This window comes from Mirounga leonina, unplaced genomic scaffold, assembly GCF_011800145.1.
Source record: "Mirounga leonina isolate KUSES-001 unplaced genomic scaffold, KU_Mleo_1.0 Mir_93, whole genome shotgun sequence".
Lineage (NCBI taxonomy): Eukaryota > Metazoa > Chordata > Mammalia > Carnivora > Phocidae > Mirounga > Mirounga leonina.
The window spans coordinates 49,363,250-49,385,809 of record NW_023270854.1 but is presented as its reverse complement, the minus strand read 5'-3'; the positions used below and the strand labels follow the sequence as shown (position 1 = coordinate 49,385,809).

The 22,560-nt window shown below is 42.5% G+C and overlaps 1 protein-coding gene across 1 annotated transcript in view; it reads left to right on the top strand.

Annotated features, from left to right (window-relative positions):
- Positions 1 to 18,987, top strand: part of COLEC12 (collectin subfamily member 12) — a 189,377-nt gene extending 170,390 nt beyond the window's left edge. The window contains exons 7-10 of the mRNA XM_034996065.1: positions 946 to 1,082; positions 2,312 to 2,421; positions 9,741 to 9,886; positions 17,529 to 18,987. Coding sequence (XP_034851956.1) covers positions 946 to 1,082; positions 2,312 to 2,421; positions 9,741 to 9,886; positions 17,529 to 17,548 — 413 coding nt within the window. The 3' untranslated portion in view covers positions 17,549 to 18,987. The remainder of the gene's footprint in view (positions 1 to 945; positions 1,083 to 2,311; positions 2,422 to 9,740; positions 9,887 to 17,528) is intronic.
- The last annotated feature ends 3,573 nt before the right edge of the window (positions 18,988 to 22,560 follow it).

The window sequence follows — 22,560 nt, the reverse complement described above, 5'->3', positions numbered from 1 at the left end:
AGACATTTCCTTCACGCAGGTCTGAGGCCGGCTGCCCCCAGCCAATCTTGTTCTCATTTTATGCCCTTCACCTTGGGGATAGACGCCCTTAGTAACCGTGTAGATGGAACTTTCTGTTACTAAAGCCCAGATTGCATAGTTTTGAGAGGGTGTTCTGGTGCTTCTGGCTTTTTTATTATTATGAAATTCGATTCCTAAATTTTGATAATTTGGCAAAACCCTCAATGTCTGGTTAGCAACCAAGCCTGTTTTTTCTCTCCTTTGAATCACACCCAGTTCCACTCGATTTCCTTAAACACAACTCTCGTCATCTTCATTTTTCCACAAGCCCAGTTTGGGTTCTGGGTTCTCCCATCTATTTAGTGATAGGTTCCATATGACTCCAGACTGATGTGGCACATCTGTGTCTGCTCAGCCTTTTGTTGTTGTTCCTGTTATTTCTGTCATTGTAAAGACTAATCCAGATGCAGAGGAACTAAGACCCAGCGTCAATAATTTTCCAGGCTCTGTAGTTTTAACTACTGTGTGCTCTGCAGCCTGTTGCGCCCCCCCCCCCCCCCAACTAGTCTTTGCTCCCAGCGTGGCTGTCTCAGCCACTTGTGGGCTCACACACGGACGCAGGAACTGCTCCTGGCCTTGGAGAGAAGCAAGGCCAAAGCCATGGCCTCGTAAACATAACTGAAGAAAGGCGTAGTGCTTTGTGTGTGTGTTCGTTTTCTTTTTTTTTTTTTAAGATTTATTTATTTATTTGAGAGAGAGAGAGCATGAGAGGGGGAGAGTCAGAGGGAGAAGCAGACCCCTGCTGAGCAGGGAGCCCGATGTGGGACTCGATCCCAGGACTCCAGGATCATGACCTGAGCTGAAGGCAGTCGCTTAACCAACTGAGCCACCCAGGCACCCTGTGTTCGTTTTCTTAATTAATATTTTAAACGTTTGCATTCCTAGGCTGCCCACCTCATTGGAAGAACTTCATGGATAAATGCTACTATTTTTCGGTTGAGAAAGAAACTTTTGAGGATGCGAAACTCTTCTGTGAAGACAAGTCTTCACATCTCGTTTTCATAAACACAAGAGAGGAACAGGTATGTTTGCGGCATGCTTGGAGAAAAACTATAAGGATCGTTTACATCTGGAAATTGCATGCTTAACTGGGGATTCAAAGATATCAAAAATCCATAAGTCACATAAACACAGAAGGCCACATTATGGAGATTTGGGCCTTATCCAGTGACAAGAAGCATTCATGGCACGGGAATTATGTCCTCTTGCTTCCAGCTGGAAGATACGGCTTTATTAAGCCTGGAGATGGGTGGCTCCTCCTGGTGGCTGTCGAAAGAGCTGTAATGTGGAAGAGAAGTCTGCTGGCTGGCACCAAACACGTGTGGAGAGAGAAGCCAAGGGGCATGAGCACTGTAGGGGTGGGTGCCAGGGATGGGTGACCTCAGCAGTGGAGAAGACCACGGGGCAGAGCTCACACACGATCACCCTGGTGACCACTCCCTAGGCCCCTCCTATGGGCCAGGCACTGTATGAGGCACTTCTTTCTCCTTTACCCCTCACAGCAACCCCAGAACCCATGGGTATTATTATCCCCCGTTTACAGATAAGAAAACTGAGGCCCCACAAGGTTTCATGGCTTTATTCATAGGATGACAAGTAAATGCAGAGCTGAGACTGAAACGGAGGTCCCTCTAGCAATAATGCTAGTGCTCTTTGGTGCCACAGGGTTCCAGAAACCTCCTTCCTTTTCCCTAAGTATCTTCAGCAGATGCGGCCCTGGAAACAGAGGTTTCCTGCAGTAACTGACCAGGGATGGCCAGGTGCAGGTGCTCGGGCTTTAGAATCGGTAGACTTGGGTCCAGTCTCAGCTCAGCCACTTAACTACCGTAGTTGCTGAAGGCTTACACACAGGTTGCCTGTGGCACGTTGGACATGGGAGCTGGCCAGAGGAAGAGCTCGATGATGCCCGGGCTGTCAGTATTACCAGAACACTGGGGCGACGGGTGACAGAAAGGGATGGAGCCTGGCGGAATTCATTAAGTTGTCTGGGTGGCCTAGAAGAGGAAGAGCATCCCTTAAATATCACTTACAAACTTATAGAAGGAAAACGTGTCAAAGCCCCAAAACACTGCAAAACAAAACAGGTGCAGTAAAAAAAAGGGCAGAAGCATGTACATACTCTAACACACATTCTCTTTTAAATGTCCTTTCTTTCCCCCCATATGTTTCAGGGGAAGGGGGAATTCCTCTAGATATCTGTCCCCCCCCCCCCCCCCAAGTAATACCACACTGTCACGGATTTATCTTTCAGCAATGGATAAAGAAGCAAATGGTAGGGAGAGATAGCCACTGGATCGGCCTCACAGATGCAGAGCATGAAAATGAATGGAAGTGGCTGGACGGGACGTCTCCAGAGTATAAGTGAGTGTTCAGAACCTTCCAGGCTGTTCTGTTTTTCACCCCTTGCCTGACCCCTTGCAATCTCTTCTTTAACCACCCTGTGTCCTAGATAACCCTCACATTGAGGTTTCTGCTACTAGTTGTGTATTTCCATGTGTGGTTGAGAATCAATATGCTATAAACTAGGGTTGGTTTTTTTTCTTTTCATGGTGTGAATTTTTTTCATTTCTATGGAAAAAAAAAATCAGAGACTCATAACATCTGACAGTATGGTACTTGAGGTGAGGTGTTCTCTTTAAACGCTGCTGTGAAAGATAAGACTACTTCAGGCACGATGAAAGCTCGCCCCTGTTCGAGAGCCAGGAGCTCCCTTCAAGATAACACCTCAGTGGCCCTGACCCCAGCTAGGCTTCTGGCCAGGGTGTGATTAGGAACTACAAGTTAATAACAGGTGCACCAGGAACAAAGGTGTGGTGTGGGGGGGATATCATCATCCCCTAAGTGTTTGAAAAGTCCTTGTAAGTCTGGTGTGACCTGAGTTCTATAAAGGCAGCAACAAAGAATGGAAACGCTTTATAATACCTGCTCAGGCTCCCAGGCTCATGGAGATTTCTGGGCCCCTCATTCAACCCCTGGGGCTGTCTTGTCAACTCCTTCCTTAATACTACCCCAGGGTCAGAAGATGGGCTGAATTGTACCAATTTGAATTTCACTTCTTCCAACTCCTACTTTGCCTCTAATGAATGTGAAAATATGCAACAAACTGCACCACATGGAGAATTTATGAAAACTCACCTCTGAATAACCAGCCTTCCCTTTGCTGGAGAAGAGAAGGCAGACCCTGCAGAGGCTCAAGCAGGCATGAGGCTGTCATGGTATGGAGACAGCCATGATCATGGCACTCGGGGAGGAGACAGTGAGGGGTTTCAGGGCTAAGACAGTGTCGGGGGTATTGAGGCAGGGCCTGTAGCAGTCAAGGAGGGGAAGCAAGGGCCAGAGATGGTGGAGAAGCCCGTGAGAGTTTTTAAAATGTTTCTTTGGGGGCACCTGGTTGGCTTGGTCAGTTAAGCATCCGACTCTTGAGATTTCAGCTCAGGTCATGATCTCAGGGTGGTGGTGAGATCAAACCCCAAGTCAGGCTCTGCACTCAGCGGAGAGTCTGCTTGAGATTCTCTTTCTCCCTCTGCCCACCCCCCCACACACACTCGTGCACGCTCTAAAAAAAAATTTTTTTTTTTTAATTTCTTTGAGAGAGAGAAAGCATGGGGAGTAGGGAGAGAGGGAGAAGCAGACTCCTCGCTGAGCGGGGAGCCCGCCGCAGGGCTCCATCCGTAGACCCTGGGACCATGAGCTGAGCTGAAGGCAGACGCTTAACTGACTGAGCTACGCAGGCACCTGTAAAAAATAAATAAATCTTTAAAAAAAATGTTTCTGTGTGTGTGTGCCTGGGCACAGGTAGACAGATCTTCCACATGACAAGCAAGATTAGAGGGTATAGGCAGAAACCAGAATAAGGTCATTTCTTTACAAAACAATGACCAAACAGCAAGATGGAACATTGGTAGGTTTTAGGTCTGCTCCGAAGCTGAGCCTCACGGTGCCCCCAGGGCCAATGGCCATCTGCCTGCTGGGCCAACAGATGTCCTGTCTGCTCCCTCTGCACCTGTCTGTGGGGAGAGGAAGCTCTACTACACCCTGGCACTCAGGGGGTTGGCTGACAGCCCGAGGAGAGCACCCAGCATGGCAGAGATACTCCTCAGGAGACTCAAAACAGTTGGGAGGGTCGGCAGTAGAGATGGAAGGCAGAAGTTACTAAAGGACAAAGATAAAGCTTGTCTTAGACAAGATTGCCAGGATCTTTTTTTTTTTTTTTTTTTAAGGCAGTTGAGGGTAGGCGAGCCTCCACTTTCCTCACAGCCCTAAGTGCAAAAAAGTTCTAGGGTAGACTCACTAAGAAACTCAGCTGGAAGCCTTCCTCCAAGAAGAAACTGGACTGGCCCATATAGGAGGGATTGAGCTGGAACGCTACAGTCTTCACCAGCTGCCCCAAAGCGGCACTTTTCTCCTCTTCCCTGGGCTCTAGCAAGAGCTGGGTGACTTGGGAGGAGAGCACCCGTGTCAGTGCCTGGGACCGGAGAAGCTCACCAGACCCCTTCCTGGGAGCTCCGTCCCAGCCATGGCCACCCTGGAGCCCCACAGCAGCCTCGGCTTCTGCACCCTAACCACAGCACCACTGTGACTCTCGTTGCCCACCCAAAGGAACGCAGGATCAAGTTTTAAAGGCAAGAGTAAATTAGGCAGACGTATTATGAGGCCTCAGTGACGAAAGGCTAATTTAACTTGACACAGAATAATAAACACTGCTCCAACTAGAGAAGGAGCCAGCGCAGTGAGGTCTGGGTTCCAGGCTTGGCCGTGGCCTTCGTAGCTGCCAGCTACTCAAGCGCGCGAGATCTCATGTCCTCGTCTAGCAACAAGTCTTACAGCAGGGCCCACGTCAGTGTGGTGAAAGCAGAATGGGATTATGTAGATAAAGCATTTAGGACAGTGTGTGGCCCGTGGGAAGTGCTCAAGAAAGGTCAGCCACTCGTACTGGTATTGGTATCACTGTCTGGTCATAATCGTAACTGTCTTCCCACCAGTCAGTCACTGCAGAATCCTACTCCCTGGCACTGAGGTGTTTTACCATGTCCTGATTGAGATGCCACACACAGTATCTCACTCAGATCCCACACCAGGGTTGTGAAGAAGAAGGATATTCTCCACCATGGCCTGGGGATGGGGTCTGGGCTGCAGGCTCTTAGGGGTCTCTCACCAGTATGTCTCCCCAAAGACTCCTCCCTCTGCCCAGACTCACCTTCACCCTCCTCCTCTGTGCTTCTGGCACCTCCCTGTGCCTGGTCCAGGCTGTAGAAGCATCAGTCAAGTCTCCCAGCTGTCCTTTTACCCTTCTCCTCTAACACACCCGCCCCCACGCACACTCGCACACACACACAGTTGTCTTAATTTTTTCTCATTTCACCACAGATCTGTGAAAACTTCTTTCCTGGCCAGCATCAGACCCTGGACTGGAGATTGGGATCCAATAGCCCACAGCCCTGTGTCCACATTCACTGAATTATCCTGGAGGGTCCACTGTAAGCCAGCCTCTGTGCTGGCCCAGAGGATCTTTTCTAGAGTGTAGGCGCAGCAATATGCATGAGACATGTTGTTCTCCTACTCATGTTAAAAAAAAAAAAGTCTGATTTCCAAGACCATGTCACAATCAGAAAGACAGACATACCAACCCTAAGATGTGGACACAGCAGAGAGGCAGGGCTTCAGGGAGACCTCAACATTCTCCTCACAGTAGTTGACAAAACAAGTAGCAAAATCAGTAGGGATATGGTAAACACTATCAACTAACTTGACTTAACTGATGTTTATGGACTGTTTCACTCAACTGCTATGAGTACACCCTTTTCAAGTACATTCAGTACATTCACCAAGATAATATGCTGGGCCATCAAACAAGTCTCAATGAATTTAAAAAGAACTGAAATTATATAGAGTATAGCATATATAGTTCTTTGACCAAAACAAAATTAAATTAGAAATCAATAACAAAAAGATATCTGCAAAATTGCCAAATATGTGGAAATTAAAGGATACACATCTAAATAACCCATGGATCAAAGAAGAAATCAGAAAGGAAATCTGCAAATGTTTCAAAGAAAAGGAAAATACAACATATCAAAATTTGTGGGATGCAGCTAAAACAGTGTTTAGACTCCTTTAAAGTGCTTATGTTTGAGGGGAAAAAAAAGTTTTTAAGTTGAAAATCCACGATCTCAGCTTCCACCTTGTATGGGTAGAAGAGGAGCAAATTAATCCCAAAACAAGTAGAAGGAAGGAAATAATAATGACCTGAAAGCAATGACACAGAAAACAGACAAATGAAAGAGAGGATTGGTGAAACCAGGAGCACATCACAGCTGAGCCTTCTGCTCCTGATGGAATAGATGCAAGTATGTTTGGCAGAGTCGTCCCTGTTCACGGAGGCTGCCCGAGAGGAGGGGGGAGTCTGTCCCAAGTGGGACGTAGATTCTGCCCACCGGCTCGGCTCAGAGCGCAACTGTAAGGCAGCCTTGTGAGGCCTTTCCTGCCCACCCTGCCTGCAGTTGCCCAGCTTAGATCAGCAGAAATGTGATCATCTTCCCGAGGGTTTCCCAAAACACACTTGAAGCTCCTCTGTTCCTCTTGTCCACTTCTTGGTCGCCTGCACAGGACATCATTTGGTGGAAGTATCCTGTCAAGTGATGAGTAACATTCCAATCTCTGCACTGGTTTGCCTCTCTGTCCATGCAGACCACTCCGTATAATATTACATGTTGTATTTTTTAGACTAGAGAGCCACAGAATGATGGCCACCAGAAGGGAACCTTCAGAGTCATCTAATTTACTAAAAACTCACTCTGGTCTATGCTTCATGTTTCTAGCAGAGTGGCGCTGGCTTCAGCCACCAGCGAGAAATCTATACAGACCCCGGTATCGGGAGAAAATTCTACAGCAAAGTAACACTTCTCACAACGAAGATTTTCCTGTTTTGAGGCCAGGCTTTTACCAGCAGAAGTTGCTTGGCCATGAAGCCTCAGTCAATCTTGTGGTTGATGAGAAAGTACTAAGTCGTGAGGTTGGAAGGGGCGATTCCCAAGATTGAGAGTATGCTCTGCTGTCATTAGGAGAAACCAAAATCCTCAGTGGGGAGGTTCACACCCACTGGTTGATGTGCTTGTATGTTTCCAGCTGACTGGAGCAGTGAGTCCAAGTGCTTCCCAGGTCCCTCGTGTACTGATTGAGTATGCTGCCCAAGTACATATGTGTGTTGCTACCCAACCACTTCTGTGATATGTCTATTACAATATGGGATTCAGGGATTTGGGGCCCAGGCTTCAGCCATCTTCTTTCCAGAACCTTCTTGTAAAGGAGGTTAAGGCATGATTTAAGCTGAAATTCTTCTCTAAAATATATACACTCTGTTTATCTGATATGTTCTGTTCCGTTGTATTGCAAGCATGCAGACTCAGGGTACTTGCTACAAATCACTCACATGTGATTTTGGCTTTTCCAAAGAGACTGAGTACTTAGGCTGCAAGACGAAGTGCCCCCTGCAGCCTGGCTTCAGGCTCCTCCTCTGCCCACCCATGCCAGCGTCCCCTCAGTCACTCACTCGCAGCCACAGGACTGCATCCTAGTTCTTGTCCCACAGGAAAACCTTGATCACCACATGCAAAGAATTCCAATGGCTTGGAAAAATAATGGTGAATGGTGATAAAGGTTATCTCCTTTCTTATCAGTCAGTTATCTTTTGGTCTAGTCTCTAAATTCCATTTCTCTACTTAAATGGAAGAAAATGCAAGGGAAAAATACTAAGCAGGTCTTCTATCCAAAGTCCTATTTATACAACTTCCCAGTAAACTGAGATAAAGACTATCAAATGTCCCATGATTATACATTCAGGAAGCACAGATCTCAAATTCTGTAAACAAAATTGGAATCGAACCCCCTCGCAATGCTGGCAGAAATTAACCAAACGTACATCAGCAGTATCCAACTGCTCAGGCATTGTTGACATTGCCGAAGGCGTCCTACAAGGTGGATGGAAATACACACAGAAAGGCAGCCATGAAAGTAAACTGTTTTCCCCTCCAACCTCATTTCTCTCTGGTGTCACCGTGGCAGTCTGAGATTTTTAATGCACTTGTTTCTTGCTTGTTATGTTAAGTTCCGTGAGGGCTGGAATTCCATCTTCTCTCCACACTGCTGTGTTGCCATCATGTGCCATCATCCCTGGCACATAGTAGGTGCTCTGTGGATATCTGTTGAGTGAATGTGTGAATGAATATTTCTAACACTCCCTCCTAAGTATCATCCCATTTTCACCCTCTTCAGTTGATGGTGTCATCTAAATTATCTATTTGTCACTAGATTTATTTAAGTGAGGTCACTTTTCATTTTTTAAAAATCCCAACATATATTTAGAGTGGGGGAGGCAATTCTACCTCATCTCCTCACCCTTTAACTGTGAATTTCACCCGTCCTTTCCCACTGCCCTCTGCTCGTACTGATACTCCTGTCAAAAAATATAGGGCAATAGGGACTGTATCCTCTGGTGACCCTAGGACATGCTGTGGCTGACAGGGTAATGAGTCATTTATGGGAAGAGCCTTCTGCTGCACATGTGTTTTCAGACCCTCCCCGCGAGGCAAGCTTATCTTTTCAGGCAGTAACCACAAGCTTTTATGCAAAAACCTGCTTCTTAGAGAAAATTCAGCTTTCACGTTCTGAGTCCTAGAAGCACATCTAATTTATTGCATAGAAATAGAATCAAGAATAGTAAACTGGCGGGTGCCTGGGTGGCTCAGTTAGTTAAGCGACTGCCTTCGGCTCAGGTCATGATCCTGGAGTCCTGGGATCGAGTCCCGCATCAGGCTCCCTGCTCAACAGGGAGTCTGCTTCTCCCTCTGACCCTCCCCCCTCTCATCCTCTCTCTCTCTCTATCTCATTCTCTCTCAAATAAATAAATAAAATCTTTAAAAAAAAAAAAAAAGAATAGCAAACTGGCAAAGTGGTGTTTTGAGCTCTGGCATCCAAGTTAAGCCCCAAGTGAACTCATCCTGAAGAAAACTTGTTTTTGAGAATTTCCCTCCCAAAAAAGGGCAGGGAAATGTAGGAGTCATTTTCAGTAAGATTAAATTACTATTTCTTTCTAAAGCCATCAACTCTCTACAACTTAGCCAGACTACCATAACCCAGGGCTGGTGATTGTAAATTCTCATAAACATGTATCAGCAGTCCCTCATTTTCTCTGCCTGACGCTCTGACTTGTCACAGGCAAGGTATCAAAATGTGCAAGGATCCCTCTGGGTTCTCACTGAGAGTGAGTGTGTGTATGTGTGTGTATCGTGTCCTCCGAGTGCATATATATTCACACACAAACATTTACACACATGCCCAGAAGTCAGCATTCTAGTAAACACTGGAAAGTTACTCACCTAACTGTGTTGCCAGAAGGATTTACTCCCTCAGCATTGTGATGAAGCAGCTCAGTGAGTTGATTTCATTGTGGCAAAGATAACAGGCCTGCAGGGAGATGCTGCATTACACAGTACTCTGCAAAACAGCTGCTTTTTATTCTGAATAAGAAGTCAATCAGAGAAAGAACAGCTTTTAAACAGTGCATTTTCATTCCAGGCCAAATGACATGCTACAGTTTTGTTTTTTACATTTCTCTGCTACTCTTGGGTAAAGAAAACTTTGCAGGACTTGCAAATAACACTCAATTTCTGTTTTATTAAAAGAAATTGGAAAGCTGGACAGCCAGATAACTGGGGTCATGGCCACGGGCCAGGAGAAGACTGTGCCGGGCTGATTTATGCTGGACAGTGGAATGACTTCCAGTGTGAAGACGTCAATAACTTCATTTGCGAAAAGGACAGAGAGACAGGTAAGCAGGAGAGGAGATCTAAGGGTGGGCTGCAGAGCTTATATCCTGTTAAAGTGTGAGATGTGTGCAGGCTCTGCAATTGGGTTCTAGTCTTGGTTCTGCCACTTATTGGGGGGGGAGGTTGTTAACCTCAGGGAACAGTATCCTCTTCATAGGAAATAGTATCCTCCTAAGAGCTTAAATAAGTAAGTTAATGAATCTGCCTAAGGTATAGGAAGCAAATATTAGACTAACTGTTTTGGTCATTATCTTGTAATATTGTCAGTTAATAAATTCAGTACCAGTGTTATGTCTTTTTTATAGAGTTCCATATACAGACAATTTAGGTGGCCAACCATTCAATTCCACAGGTATTTATTGAGCATCTAGTATGGGCCAGGTGCTATGCTAGATAATGGAGGGAGATAGTCTATACCCCTGAAAAGCTTAGAAGCCAAAGAGGCTTTGGGATATATCTACTTTTTACTTCAAAAGATCCTAATCTAAAGCTTCACTTAACACATGACCCTTTTCAGAATGGGGCATCTTTGTTTTCTTCATCAGAACTATATTTATTAAACATTTATGGTGGGAGGAGGAGGAAATGTGGAGTGAATCCTAGTAAGTATGGATTTCTTCTGGAGGTGATGAAATGTTCTAAAATTAGGTACTTCTAAATTGTACAAATTTGTGAATATATGGAAAGCCACTGAATTGTATCCTTTAGGTGGGTGAATTTTATATGTGAATTATATCTCATAAAACCTTTATAAAAATGGTGGCGGCAAATAAAAAAACCTCAACTACATTTTGCTCAAACTATTGTTGCTAGTAGCTGGGGCACAAATTATCCATACCTCCATTCAACAGACATTTACTGAATACCAGGCACTGGTCCCACGTGCTAGGGGTCTTGAGACCCATAAGGAACTCTCAGCCTGATCAGTTGCAGGGGGCAACTACAAATACCTAAACAAGAAATTACAGCTCCCGATTCAAAATGGCATGTCCCACGGACACACCAAGTCTACAGCTACATATGGAACAATTGCTCTGAAAAAACCTTTAAAACCTGAATAAGCAACTCCGACACATTAGGCAAACAAGGAAAAAAAATCGAAGTGGGTAGGAGAGGCTGGGACACAGTCTTGCCATAAATCCCACCCCCTGGCACAGTGAGCCCCCAATTAGGAAGGAACTCAAAACCCAGAGTTCCTCTCTGAGGAGTGAAGAGTTTACACCCCACACCAGTGCTGGTGGGCACCCTCTCTCTTCTTTTTCCCAGCCTAGCTAGCCAAGGTTTGTGGGAGCCAGTGCTAACACTCTCCATCTACCTTGCATGCTCTGCCCTGGCATTCTCCTGCAGACCCCCCTCCCCACAACCAGCCCACCCACCCATCCCAGCAAGAATCCCTCCAGAGCGGCTCCTACCCTGCCACACCTGGCAGGCAGCCCTGGCCAGGACAACAGTACTCCAAAGTGACTCCTGCCCTGGGGAGGTGAGGACATAACCCCACACACCACTGTGCCTGCAGTTCCTACAGCTGGGCTTCTTAGCTGGCTGCCCAGGGAACAAGCCTGCCCTTCGGTGGGCCTGCAGTTGTGGAAGAAAGGCTCATTGCAGGCAGATAGCCTGACTGCTGGTCCCACCCATTAGTGAATTCATAGCAGCTGCTGACAGGCCTCTCAACAGCACAGGGAGAAAACCCTGCCCAGTGCACCCACAGCAGGCAAAGTGGGTCATTGTATCTGGTTGTGCTGAAGGCACTCAGCTCAGCCACAACAGGGGGGCACATGCAACCACACAGGGGACACTCCTGGAGCACCTGGTTCGGGGGGAGGAGGGGAGGGATTGCACGATAGCACACCACAGGACCTCTTTTATATAAGGCCACTATTTTCAAGACCAGGAAATGCAGCTGACCTACCTAATACATAGAAACAAACACAGTTTGACAAAATGAGGAGCCAGAGGGAAAAGTCCCAAATAAAAGAACAAGATAAAGTCACAATAAAAGAGCTAAATGAATGGACATAAGCAATATGACTGATAAAGGATTCAAGGTAATGGTCATAAAGGTACTCTCTGCACTTGAGAAAAGAGTGGATGAACTCAGAACTTCAACAAAGAGATAGAAAATATAAAAAGAACCAGTTGGACCAAAAGAATTCAGTAACAAAGAATACACTAGAGGGAATCAATAGGAGATTAGAGGATGTAGAAGAACAGAATAGCAATCTGGAAAACAGGGTAATGGAAAGTGGCCAACCTGAACAGCAAAAATAAGAGTAGGTTAAAGGGAGCTCTGTGACATCATCAAGGATAATAACATGCACATTATAGGGATCCCAGAAGAAGAGAGAAAAGGGGAGAACACTTACTTGAAAACTTCCTTAATCTGAGGAAGGAAACAGACATCCAGGTCCAAGAAGCATAAAGAGCCTCTAATAAGATGAACCCAAGGATATCTACAACAAGACCCATAACGGTTAAAAAGTAATGAGAATTTATGGGCCAAATGGGTAATGGGTATTAAGGAGGGCACTCATGATGAGCACTGGGTGTTATATATAAGTGATGAATCACTAAATTCTACACTTGAAACCAATTTTACCATATATGTGAACTAACTAGAATTTAAGTAAAAACGTGAAAAAAAATAAAAGCAACAAGAGAAAAGAAAACAGGTATTTGCAAGGGAAACCCCATAAGCCTCATCATTCAGAATTGAAGGAGAGGGCGCTGGGTGGCTCAGTTGGTTAAGCGACTGCCTTCGGCTCAGGTCATGATCCTGGAGTCCCTGGATCGAGTCCCGCATCGGGCTCCCTGCTCAGCGGGGAGTCTGCTTCTCCCTCTGACCTTCCCCCCTCTCATGTGCTCTCTCTCATTCTCTCTCAAATAAAATAAAATAAAATCTTTAAAAAAAAAAAAAAAAAACAGAATTGAAGGAGAGAGAGAGTTTCCCAGATAATCAAAAGCTAAAGGAGTTCATCACCACTAAACCAGCCTTACAAGAAATGTCAAAGGGACTATTTTAAGCTAAAAAAAAAGGGGGGAGGTGCTAATTAGTAAGAAGAAAACAGACAAAAGTATAAATCTTACTGGTAATGGTAAATAGTAAATGTAGTGGATTAATCACTTATAAAGCTGGTAGAAGGGTAAACAAAAGTAGTAAAAAGTAACTACAATAATTAAGAATACACAAGATGAAATGTGACATCAAAAACATAAAATGTAGGAAGTGGGAGTCAAAATGTAGAGCTTTAGAATGCAAACTTAAGCCGTTATCAAGTTAAAATAGTTAGAAATATAAGTAGTTATATGTAAACTTCATGGTAACAATAAAGCAAAACCTGCAGTTAATACACAAAAGATAAAGAGAAAAGAATCTAAGCATACCACTAAAGGAAGTCATCAAATCACAAAGGAAGAGAGCAAGAGAAGAAGAAAGGAATAAAGAGGAACTATAAAACAACCAAAAAGCATTTTTTTAAATGACAGTAAGTATACACCTACCAACAGTTGCTTTAAATGAATTAAATTCTCCAATCAAAACCAGCTACATGGAGTAGCTGAATGGATAAGAAAACAAGACCCGTGTGTATGCTGTCAACAAGAGACTCACTTTAGACAAAGATCCACACAGACTGAAAGTGAAGGAATGGAAAAAGGTATACCAAGCAAACAGAAACCAAAACAAAGATGGGATAGCTATATTTATATCAGACAAAATAGACTTTAAACAAAGACTATATAAGAGACAAAGAAGGGCATTATATAATAATAAGGGGGTCAGTCCAACAAGAGGATATAACATTTGTAAATATTTATGAACCCAATATAGGAGCACCTAAATATATGAAACAAATAGTAGCAGACCTAATAGACAGCAATACAGTAGCAGGGGACTTTATACCCCACTTACATCAATGGCTAGATCATCCAGACAGAAAATCAATGAGGAAACATCAGCCTTAAGCAATTTATTAGACCAGATGGACTTAACAGACATATATATAAAACACTCCATCAAAAATCAACAATACATATTCTCAACTGTACATGAAGCACTCTCCAGGATAGATCATATATTAGGCCACAAGACAAGTTTCAGTAAATTTAAGGAGACTGAAATCCTATCAAACATCTTTTCTGACCGCAGTGATATAAAACTAGAAATCAATTACAGGAAGAAAACTGGAAAATTCACCAATATGTGAAGATTAAACAACATGCTACTAAACAACCAATGGATCAAAGAAGAAATCAAAAGAGAGATCAAAAAATTCCTTGAGACAAATGAAAATGGAAATACAACATACCAAAACTTACAGGATGCAGTGAAAGCAGTTCTAAGACAAAGTGCATCGCAATAAATGCCCACCTCCATAAATAAGAAAAACTCAGATAAATAACCTAAGTTTACATCTCAAGGAACTAGAAAATGAAGTCCAAAGTTAGTAGAAGTTAGGAAATAACAAAAAGGAGAGCAGAAAGGAATGCAATGCCGACTAAAAACACAATATAAAAGCTCAATGAAAATAAGAGCTTGTTCTTTAAAAGGATAAACGAAATCGACAAAATTATAGCTAGACTCACCAAGAAAAAGAGAGAGCAGACTCAATTAAGTAAAATCAGAAATGAAAGTAGAGATATTACAACTGATACCACAGAAATACAAAGATCATAGGAGACTACTATGAACAATTATTGAGAGCAAATTTGACAAGCTAGAAGAAATGGATAAATTCCTAGAAACACAAACCTACCAAGACTGAATAACAAAGAAAATAGAATATGTGAACAGACAGATTACTAGTAAGGAGATTGAATCAGTAATCAGAAACCTCCCAACAAACAGAAGTCCAGGACCAGAAGGCTTCACTGGGGAATTCTACCAAACATGCAAAGAAGAATTAATACTAACCTTCCCAAACTTTTCCAAAAAATAGAAGAGAAAATGCTTCTAAACTCATTTTACAAAGCCAGCATTATCTTGATACGAAAACCAGACAGGTATGCTACAAGAAAATTACAGGCCAACATCCCTGATGAACACAGATGTAAAAATCCTCAACAAAATGTTAGCAAACTGAATTCAACAATATATTAAAAGGGTTATACGCCATAAGCAAGTGGGATTTATTTCAAGGAGGCAGGGATGGTTCAATATCCACATATCAATCAATGGGACACATTAACAAAATGAAGGATAAAAATAGTATCTCAATAGATGTAGAAAAGCATTTGATGAAATTCAACCTCCATTTATAATAACTCTCAAGAAAGTGGATATAGAGGCCTCAACATAATAAAAGTTGTATGTGACAAGCCCACAGCTAACATCATACTCAGTGGTGAAAAGCTGAAAGCTTTTTGTCTAAGACCAGAAACAAGACAAGGATGTGCCCATGCTTGCCACTTTTGTTCAACAACATCTCAAGGAACTAGAATGACAGTAAGTATACACCTACCAACAGTTGCTTTAAATGAATTAAATTCTCCAATCAAAACCAGCTACATGGAGTAGCTGAGTGGATAAGAAAACAAGACCCGTGTGTATGCTGTCAACAAGAGACTCACTTTAGACAAAGATCCACACAGACTGAAATGAAGGAATGGAAAAAGGTATACCAAGCAAACAGAAACCAAAACAAAGATGGGATAGCTATATTTATATCAGACAAAATAGACTTTAAACAAAGACTATATAAGAGACAAAGAAGAATTAATACTAGACTCAGTGTGGTATTAGAAGTCCTTGCCAGAGAAATTGGGGTGGGGGGGTTGGGGGGGTGGGAATAAAGTCATCCAAATTAGAAAGGAAGAAGTAAAAGTGTCACTATTTGCAAATGACATGAATTTATATAGGGAAAATCCTAAGGACTGCACACACACACACACACCTGTTAGAACTAGTAAATGAATTCAGTAAAGTTGCAGGATACAAAACCAGCATACCAAAATCTGTTACATTTCTATTCACTAATAATGAATGCTAAGAAAAATTGAGAAAACATCTCCACTTACAATGGCATCAAAGAGAATACCTAGGAATAACTTAACCAAGGAGGTGAAAGACCTATACACTGAAAACTTACGAGACATTGATGAAAGAAATTGAAGATGACATAAATAAATGGAAAAATATTCCATGCTCATGGATTGGAAGGATATTGTTAAAATGTCCATACTAGCCAAAGCAATTCAGTCCTGTCCCTATCAAAATTCCATAGGGATTTTTCACAGAAATAGAACAATCCTAAAATTTGTATGGAACCACAAAAAACCCCAAAGAGCCAAAGCCATCTTGAGAAAGAATAAAAAAGCTAGAAGCATTTTGCTCTGTGATTTCAAACTATGTTACAAAGGCATAGTAATGAAAACAGTGTGGTATTGGCATTAAAACAGATGTAGATCAGTGGAACAGAACAGAAAAATAAGCCCATACATATATGGTCAATTAACTGACAAAGGAGCCAAGAATGTATAACAGCAAAAGAATAGTATCTTCAATGAATAGTGTTAGGCAGACTAGAGCCATTTGCAAAATAATGAAGTGCACACCATACACAAAAATTAAAGTGGATTAAAGACTTAATTTAAGACCTGAAACCATAAAATCCCTAGAAGAAAACAAGGAGTAAGTTCCTTGGCATCAGTCTTGATGATGATTTTTTAAATCTGACACCAAAAGCAAAGGCAACAAAGGCAAAAATAAACAAATGGGACTACATCAGACGGAAAAGCTCCTACACAGTAAAGGAAACCATCCAAAAAATGAAAAGGCAACCCAAGCCTCCACTGACACATGAATAGATAAAGAAGATGTTATAGGTATCCAATGGAATACTGTTCAGTCGTAAAAAGAATGAAATCTTGCCATTTGCAATATCATGGATCTCCGGAGCTAGAGAGTATTATGCTAAGACAAAATCAGTAAGAGAAAGACAAATACCATATGATTACACTCATGTGGAATTTAAGAAACAAAACAAATTAACAACTAGAAAGAGAGAAAGGCAAACCAAGGAATGGACTCTTAACTATAGAGAACAAACTGATGATTACCAGAAAGGAGGTAGGTTGGGGGAATGGGTGAAATAGGAGATGGGGGTTAAGGAGTGCACTTGTCATGATGAGCACCAGGAATTGCTGAATCACTATATTGTACACCTGAAACTAATATAACACTGTATGTTAACTGGAATTAAAATGAAAACTTTAAGAAGCTATCATAAGAAAAAAAAATTATTTTTCTAACTATGTGTGATCACAGATGTTAACTAAATTACTGTGGTGATCATTTCACAATGTATCAAATCATATTGTACACCGGAAACTAATATAATGTTGTATGTCAGTTATACCTCAATTTTTAAAAAAGAAAGAAATTACAGTAGAGGGTGAGAAGTGACCCAGACTTGTCATTTGTTTGCCTTGTTTGGCCATTTGGGATTTGAGTTGAGCCCAGAATAGGCATCTTCAAAAAAAAATTTACCTTTTAGTTAATCTGAATATGACCTTATAGGCATTTCTTTGAAAAAATAATTGATGTATTTTGGAATCTTTCCTATAAAAATACATGTTCCTTTTTTTGAATTGTACATTAATGGTATTCTTTAAGAAAAACTAACACCCATTATTTTTCCTCTCTTTTAGTACTATCATCTGCATTATAATGGACTGTGATGTAATAAACGTGAGCAAATTTCCGGATGGTTCTCAAAGACAAAGGATACTTCTTTCTGATTGTATCACCTTCTCTCCAGATTGGAAAAAAAGCACTGAAAACCAATTCCTGAAAAAATTGACAGCTGGTTATCTTTACCATCCTCCTTTACTCAAGGACTTCAGAACTAAAATGTTCCCGCAGTATGATATATTGATTTTCAGTATGCAAATGGACTGAATCACATAGAATTTTCTCAGCCAGTAACTGCACAATTATGCAAATCACATCTTCCAAAGTATGGATTGCTCCAATCAGAAAAAAGGCTATCATTGGTTGTTGAGCTCTAAGAAGAACTTAAACTGTACTGTGTAAACAGTACCTTCCATTTCTGAAATCCCAAATGTAAGAAAAATATGCAGACGTACAGATATATAGGCCAACTTTTAGTAATAATATGAGATATACTTAAAGAGCTTTTTAAAACTTTGTATTTTTGTACAAAATATTTGCCTTTTTACAATTTTTTCCTTTTCTTTTTTTTTTTTTTTTGTCATTTTACCAATATAATACATGGAGCCAAAGAAAACAATAATGGTACTAATAAAACTCCTAGGGTTTCTTGTCAGATTTAATTCTACCCAATGGCAAAGAATTTTTTTCAGTTGTGGATTTTAAAAAATGATTAAATATATGTGTGTATATATATATTTTTTTAATGTAGCATTTCCTCAGAGGAGTCAATCACTTGAAATGTCTACAAACATCCTTGCAGATTTTGCCAGGGTAGGTCAAGCCTGAGCATATACACCGCTCAGTCCTGTGGGCTGTGTACTGAGCCCATCACCAGCCAACATTCTTGCTGTGTGCCTGGCCAGGCCCAGAGGAAGTGGTCAACTCAGGACGTGCTTCTACTTCATTTTGGTGGAGTTAGGGGTGGCGGAAAGGTATCTGTTGGAAAAGACAGAGCACCTAGAAAGCCTTGTTTTGTGGCTGCAGTATGAATGTGCGTGGTATCAGACCCGTAGCCGAGCTGCTAGTGACTGTATGTAAGTAAGTATGGCATCTTATCAACCAAGGGCAGAGATGCTAGAAAGATGGGGAAAGCTATATGCTACCTGGAAAGTTTGTGTTTTCTTAAGTCCCGTTCCAAAAAGCAGAACTCCAAGGCACATGCATGATGAAATGTAAGAGTCAACTTTTGGCCACTGCACTGAACTATTGCAAAGAACCTTTCCTCTGAGCCCATCCTCCTTCTACTCCTTGACTTGCCGTTGAAAAGTCTAACATGAAATGTGCTGAAAATAGGCATTAGATATAATTGATGCTCAAAGGTAAGATTTCCATCCAACAGAATCCCTCTCCTCCCCTTCCAGGGATCTCCCCAGGCAGTGCTGCTACGTATCCCAAATAAAATGATAAAAGAATAAAGACAGAGTTTGACTTTCACACCTGCAGCTGTGTGGACTATGTTGTCTTACCCCTGGTCACCATTCATGCCATCTCCCATCTCTGCAGCCCAAAATGGCCATCTGCTCAGCGCCTTTATGCCCTGCTGCCCTGTCCATGTGGCCTGGTCAGATTGGCAGGACCCACCGGCATCTGGGCCCTGTGACACAAGGCAAAGGCTGGACTCCAGTACTTATTTAGGCTCAAGACCTTTCAGAGACGAGACCCAGTCCCTTAAGACCTCTCAGAGACGAAACCCAATCCTCTTTTTTATCCTTTTCCTGTTTGTCAATTAAGACTCGTGCCCAGAAGCAACTTAAAGTTAAGTGTCTGACACCCCATGAGAAGGAACTATGCTAGCTCCCACAGCTGGTTGTTCCTCTCCCAGCCTTCAACTTACAGTGCTGTCATTGTTGGGCACTATGCGGAGTGCTTAAGTCAGACAATTTCATGTCATCCTCCTAGCAGCCCTCTGAAGCAGGCTTTGCAACCCTCCCCACTGACAGAAAAGGGGAGGGTCTCAAAGAGGGGACATCATTTCCTGGGTCACACCATCACCAAGGAGTGAGACAGGATTCAGACTTGAGCTCTGAAAATGTTCTAAATGTTCTTTAGGAACCAGGGTCCTTCTTAATAACACCCTGAATAAAATCAGATGAGTATCGCACATTATAAGATGCCTCATGTGCTTCTCTGTACATTTAGCTATTTATACACCAGCCTTCTGTTCACCTACTCACAACTGATGCTCTTTTGGGAGGAGAGATTTAATGAACTATGATGAGGTCTTCAGGCACCTGATTTGCTACATGCTGGAAGAAGAAGGAAATGTTTTTCTTCCTAAATGGCTCTTGAAAGGATGAATGCACAACCAGGAAGAAAAAACCCTTTCTTCTCCTCCTCTATTATCAATATTCATCAGCTCGCCCACCACCATTCCAATTTGTAGGAGTTAAAATTTTAGCTAAAGCAGACAACAAATGGTAATAGCCACTCCCGTTTTAAAAACCAGATGTTTAAGGAAGTAGGAAGCTATATAAATCAGGTAACAATGCCAAACATGTCTTTTGTGCCTCAGATGACAAAGCTGGTCTCTTCTTGAGAAAGTAAGCATATTGGGGTGCCTGGGTGGCTCAGTCGTTAAGCATCTGCCTTCAGCTCAGGTCATGATCCCAGGGTCCTGGGATTGAGCCCCACATCAGGCTCCCTGCTCTGCGGGAAGCCTGTTTCTCCCTCTCCCACTCCCCCTGCTTGTGTTCCCTCTCTCGCTGTGTCTCTCTCTGTCAAATAAATAATAAAATCTTTAAAAAAAAGAAAAGAAAAAGTAAGCATATTAACTCATTCGTGACTCAGAGAAGTCCCACAAGAATAATAATAGTTTAAATTTGTTCGGCATTTTCACATGCATTATCTCCTCTAATCTTCATGCAAGCCTATTGTCCCTCTTCATTTTTTTGAAGATTTTATTTATTTATTTGAGAAAGAGAGAGTACGTACAAGTGGGGTCAGGTGGATAGGGAGAGAGAGAATCTCAAGCAGGCACCCCGCTGAACGTGGAGCGCGACAGGGGGCTCGATCTCACGACCCTAAGATCATGACCTGTACTGAAATCAAGAGTCCGAGTTTTAACCAACTGAGCCACTCAGGAGCCCCTTGTCCCTACTTTAGAAATAAGGGAACGGGGGCTACTTGGAAGATTTGCTGTTGCCCACATTGCTGTCACAGTTGCCTTCAAAAATGCAAATCTGATCAGGTTCCTCAATCTTAATTCAAAATCTAAGTCCATCCTACCCCACATCCCCGGCCTAACATCTTCCGAAGGATCGCAGGGTCCCACCCACACCTCCAGCCTTCCCTCCAGCTGCAACTCCACCCTCCCTCCACATGCCCCAAAACAGCCTTTCAAGCCACCTGCACTCACCCAACCCCGGGCTCTTTCTCATCCCCATATTCTACCTGGACTCCTTCCTTGTCTTTTATACCTAGAAAGAGCTTTCTTTAAGATTCAGCCCAAGTATCACTTCTTGTCTGATTCCTTTCCCAACAAATGCATCTTGAAAGTAGAGCTGATTCCTCTTTCCATGCCAAACACTATGCACAAGAGCTCTGGATGAAACAAAACTCCTTCACTGTGTTAGATGATCTACAGATTAGTTGCAAGACCTAAAAATGACTGAACTGAGAAGAGAGGAAAGTAAATGTGGCCAGTCAGTTACAAAATCAAAAGCACTGAAGAGTGGGAGAATCCAAGCAGGAGAAATGAAGGAATTCATGTTACTAATAATCGCTTATTATACATCCAATATATTGGATGTAAGTATATTATACGTATTATTCCATCAGCATGAATGGAAAATAGACTGAAAAGAATCAGATGATAAAACAGATTCATTCTATTCCTAAAGTATGGCCCTGAGTCTGGGAAGAGCTTTTGAAACTTAAATGGCAGTATGATCAAGTATCTTTTTTCTAGCTGTTATAACTCAACAATTTTACAAGTACAGGTAGACTTTCCAGTGTTTTTGAGGTGTTTCTCTGTATAATAGTTCCATTTTCCTAGGAAGAATCCCTTAATGGCATGGTGTCATATTTATTTTATAAATCACAAAGCAGATGTTGAAAAGATTTTGCTTCACCTATTCACCCTTTTTCCTCCCCTCCTAGATATTCTTGTTCAAATAAGTACATAGCATGCTCAGTTGGGCAAAAGTCCAGAGAAAAGCAGGCTTAAGCAAACCAACTTTAGGGCACCTGGGTGGCTCAGTCAGTTAAGTGTCTGTCTTCGGCTCAGGTCATGATCTTGGGGTCCTGGGATCGAGCCCCGCATCGGGCTCCCTGCTCAGCAGGGAGTCTGCTTCTTCCTCTCTTTCTGCCCCTCCCTCCCACTCATGCACACACTCTCTCTCAGATAAACAAGTAAAATCTTTTTTAAAAGAATGGGCGTAACCAAAGGGTCTTGATTGAGTCTTCTTGACCAGTTACGGACAACTGTCCTTTGGCCAGTCTTCTAAACTACAGAGTTTGCTCTATTCTTTACATGTCACTCATTGCCATGACCCACCAAATCACGGAGACTGCAGGGAGTTATAAGCGTCTTAAAATCAATTCCTATGCCATGGAACAGGAGGCACGCCAGGAAGACTTGCTGACAAGCACAAAGTGCTGGGTATAAAGTGGCTGTAACAGCACCTACTACAGGTTAAGAAATTGACGTGACTATATCCAACCCCTATGCGAGAAAATGAAAGATCAGACGGATTAAATAATTTCCCAAGAACTGGGCTTTGAACCCATGGCCACCTAGCTTCCACCCCTCCATGCTGTCTCTTATACTCCCAACCGTGACCTTCCTGAGAGCCTAGGCTTTTCACATTATATTTTGTTCTTTGTCACAAGAAATCTCAAGCCACCAAGATTACCTCTCTCTTTCTAACAGAACCGGAGAGATAATGTAGGAATCCTGATTTGTACACTTCAGATAAAAGTACTACACCAATCCCTCCAATATTGATGAGCAAAGAGGCTTAAGTCGACTTGGCACCAAATGCCATGGATGTCCAAAAAGGTTAGCTT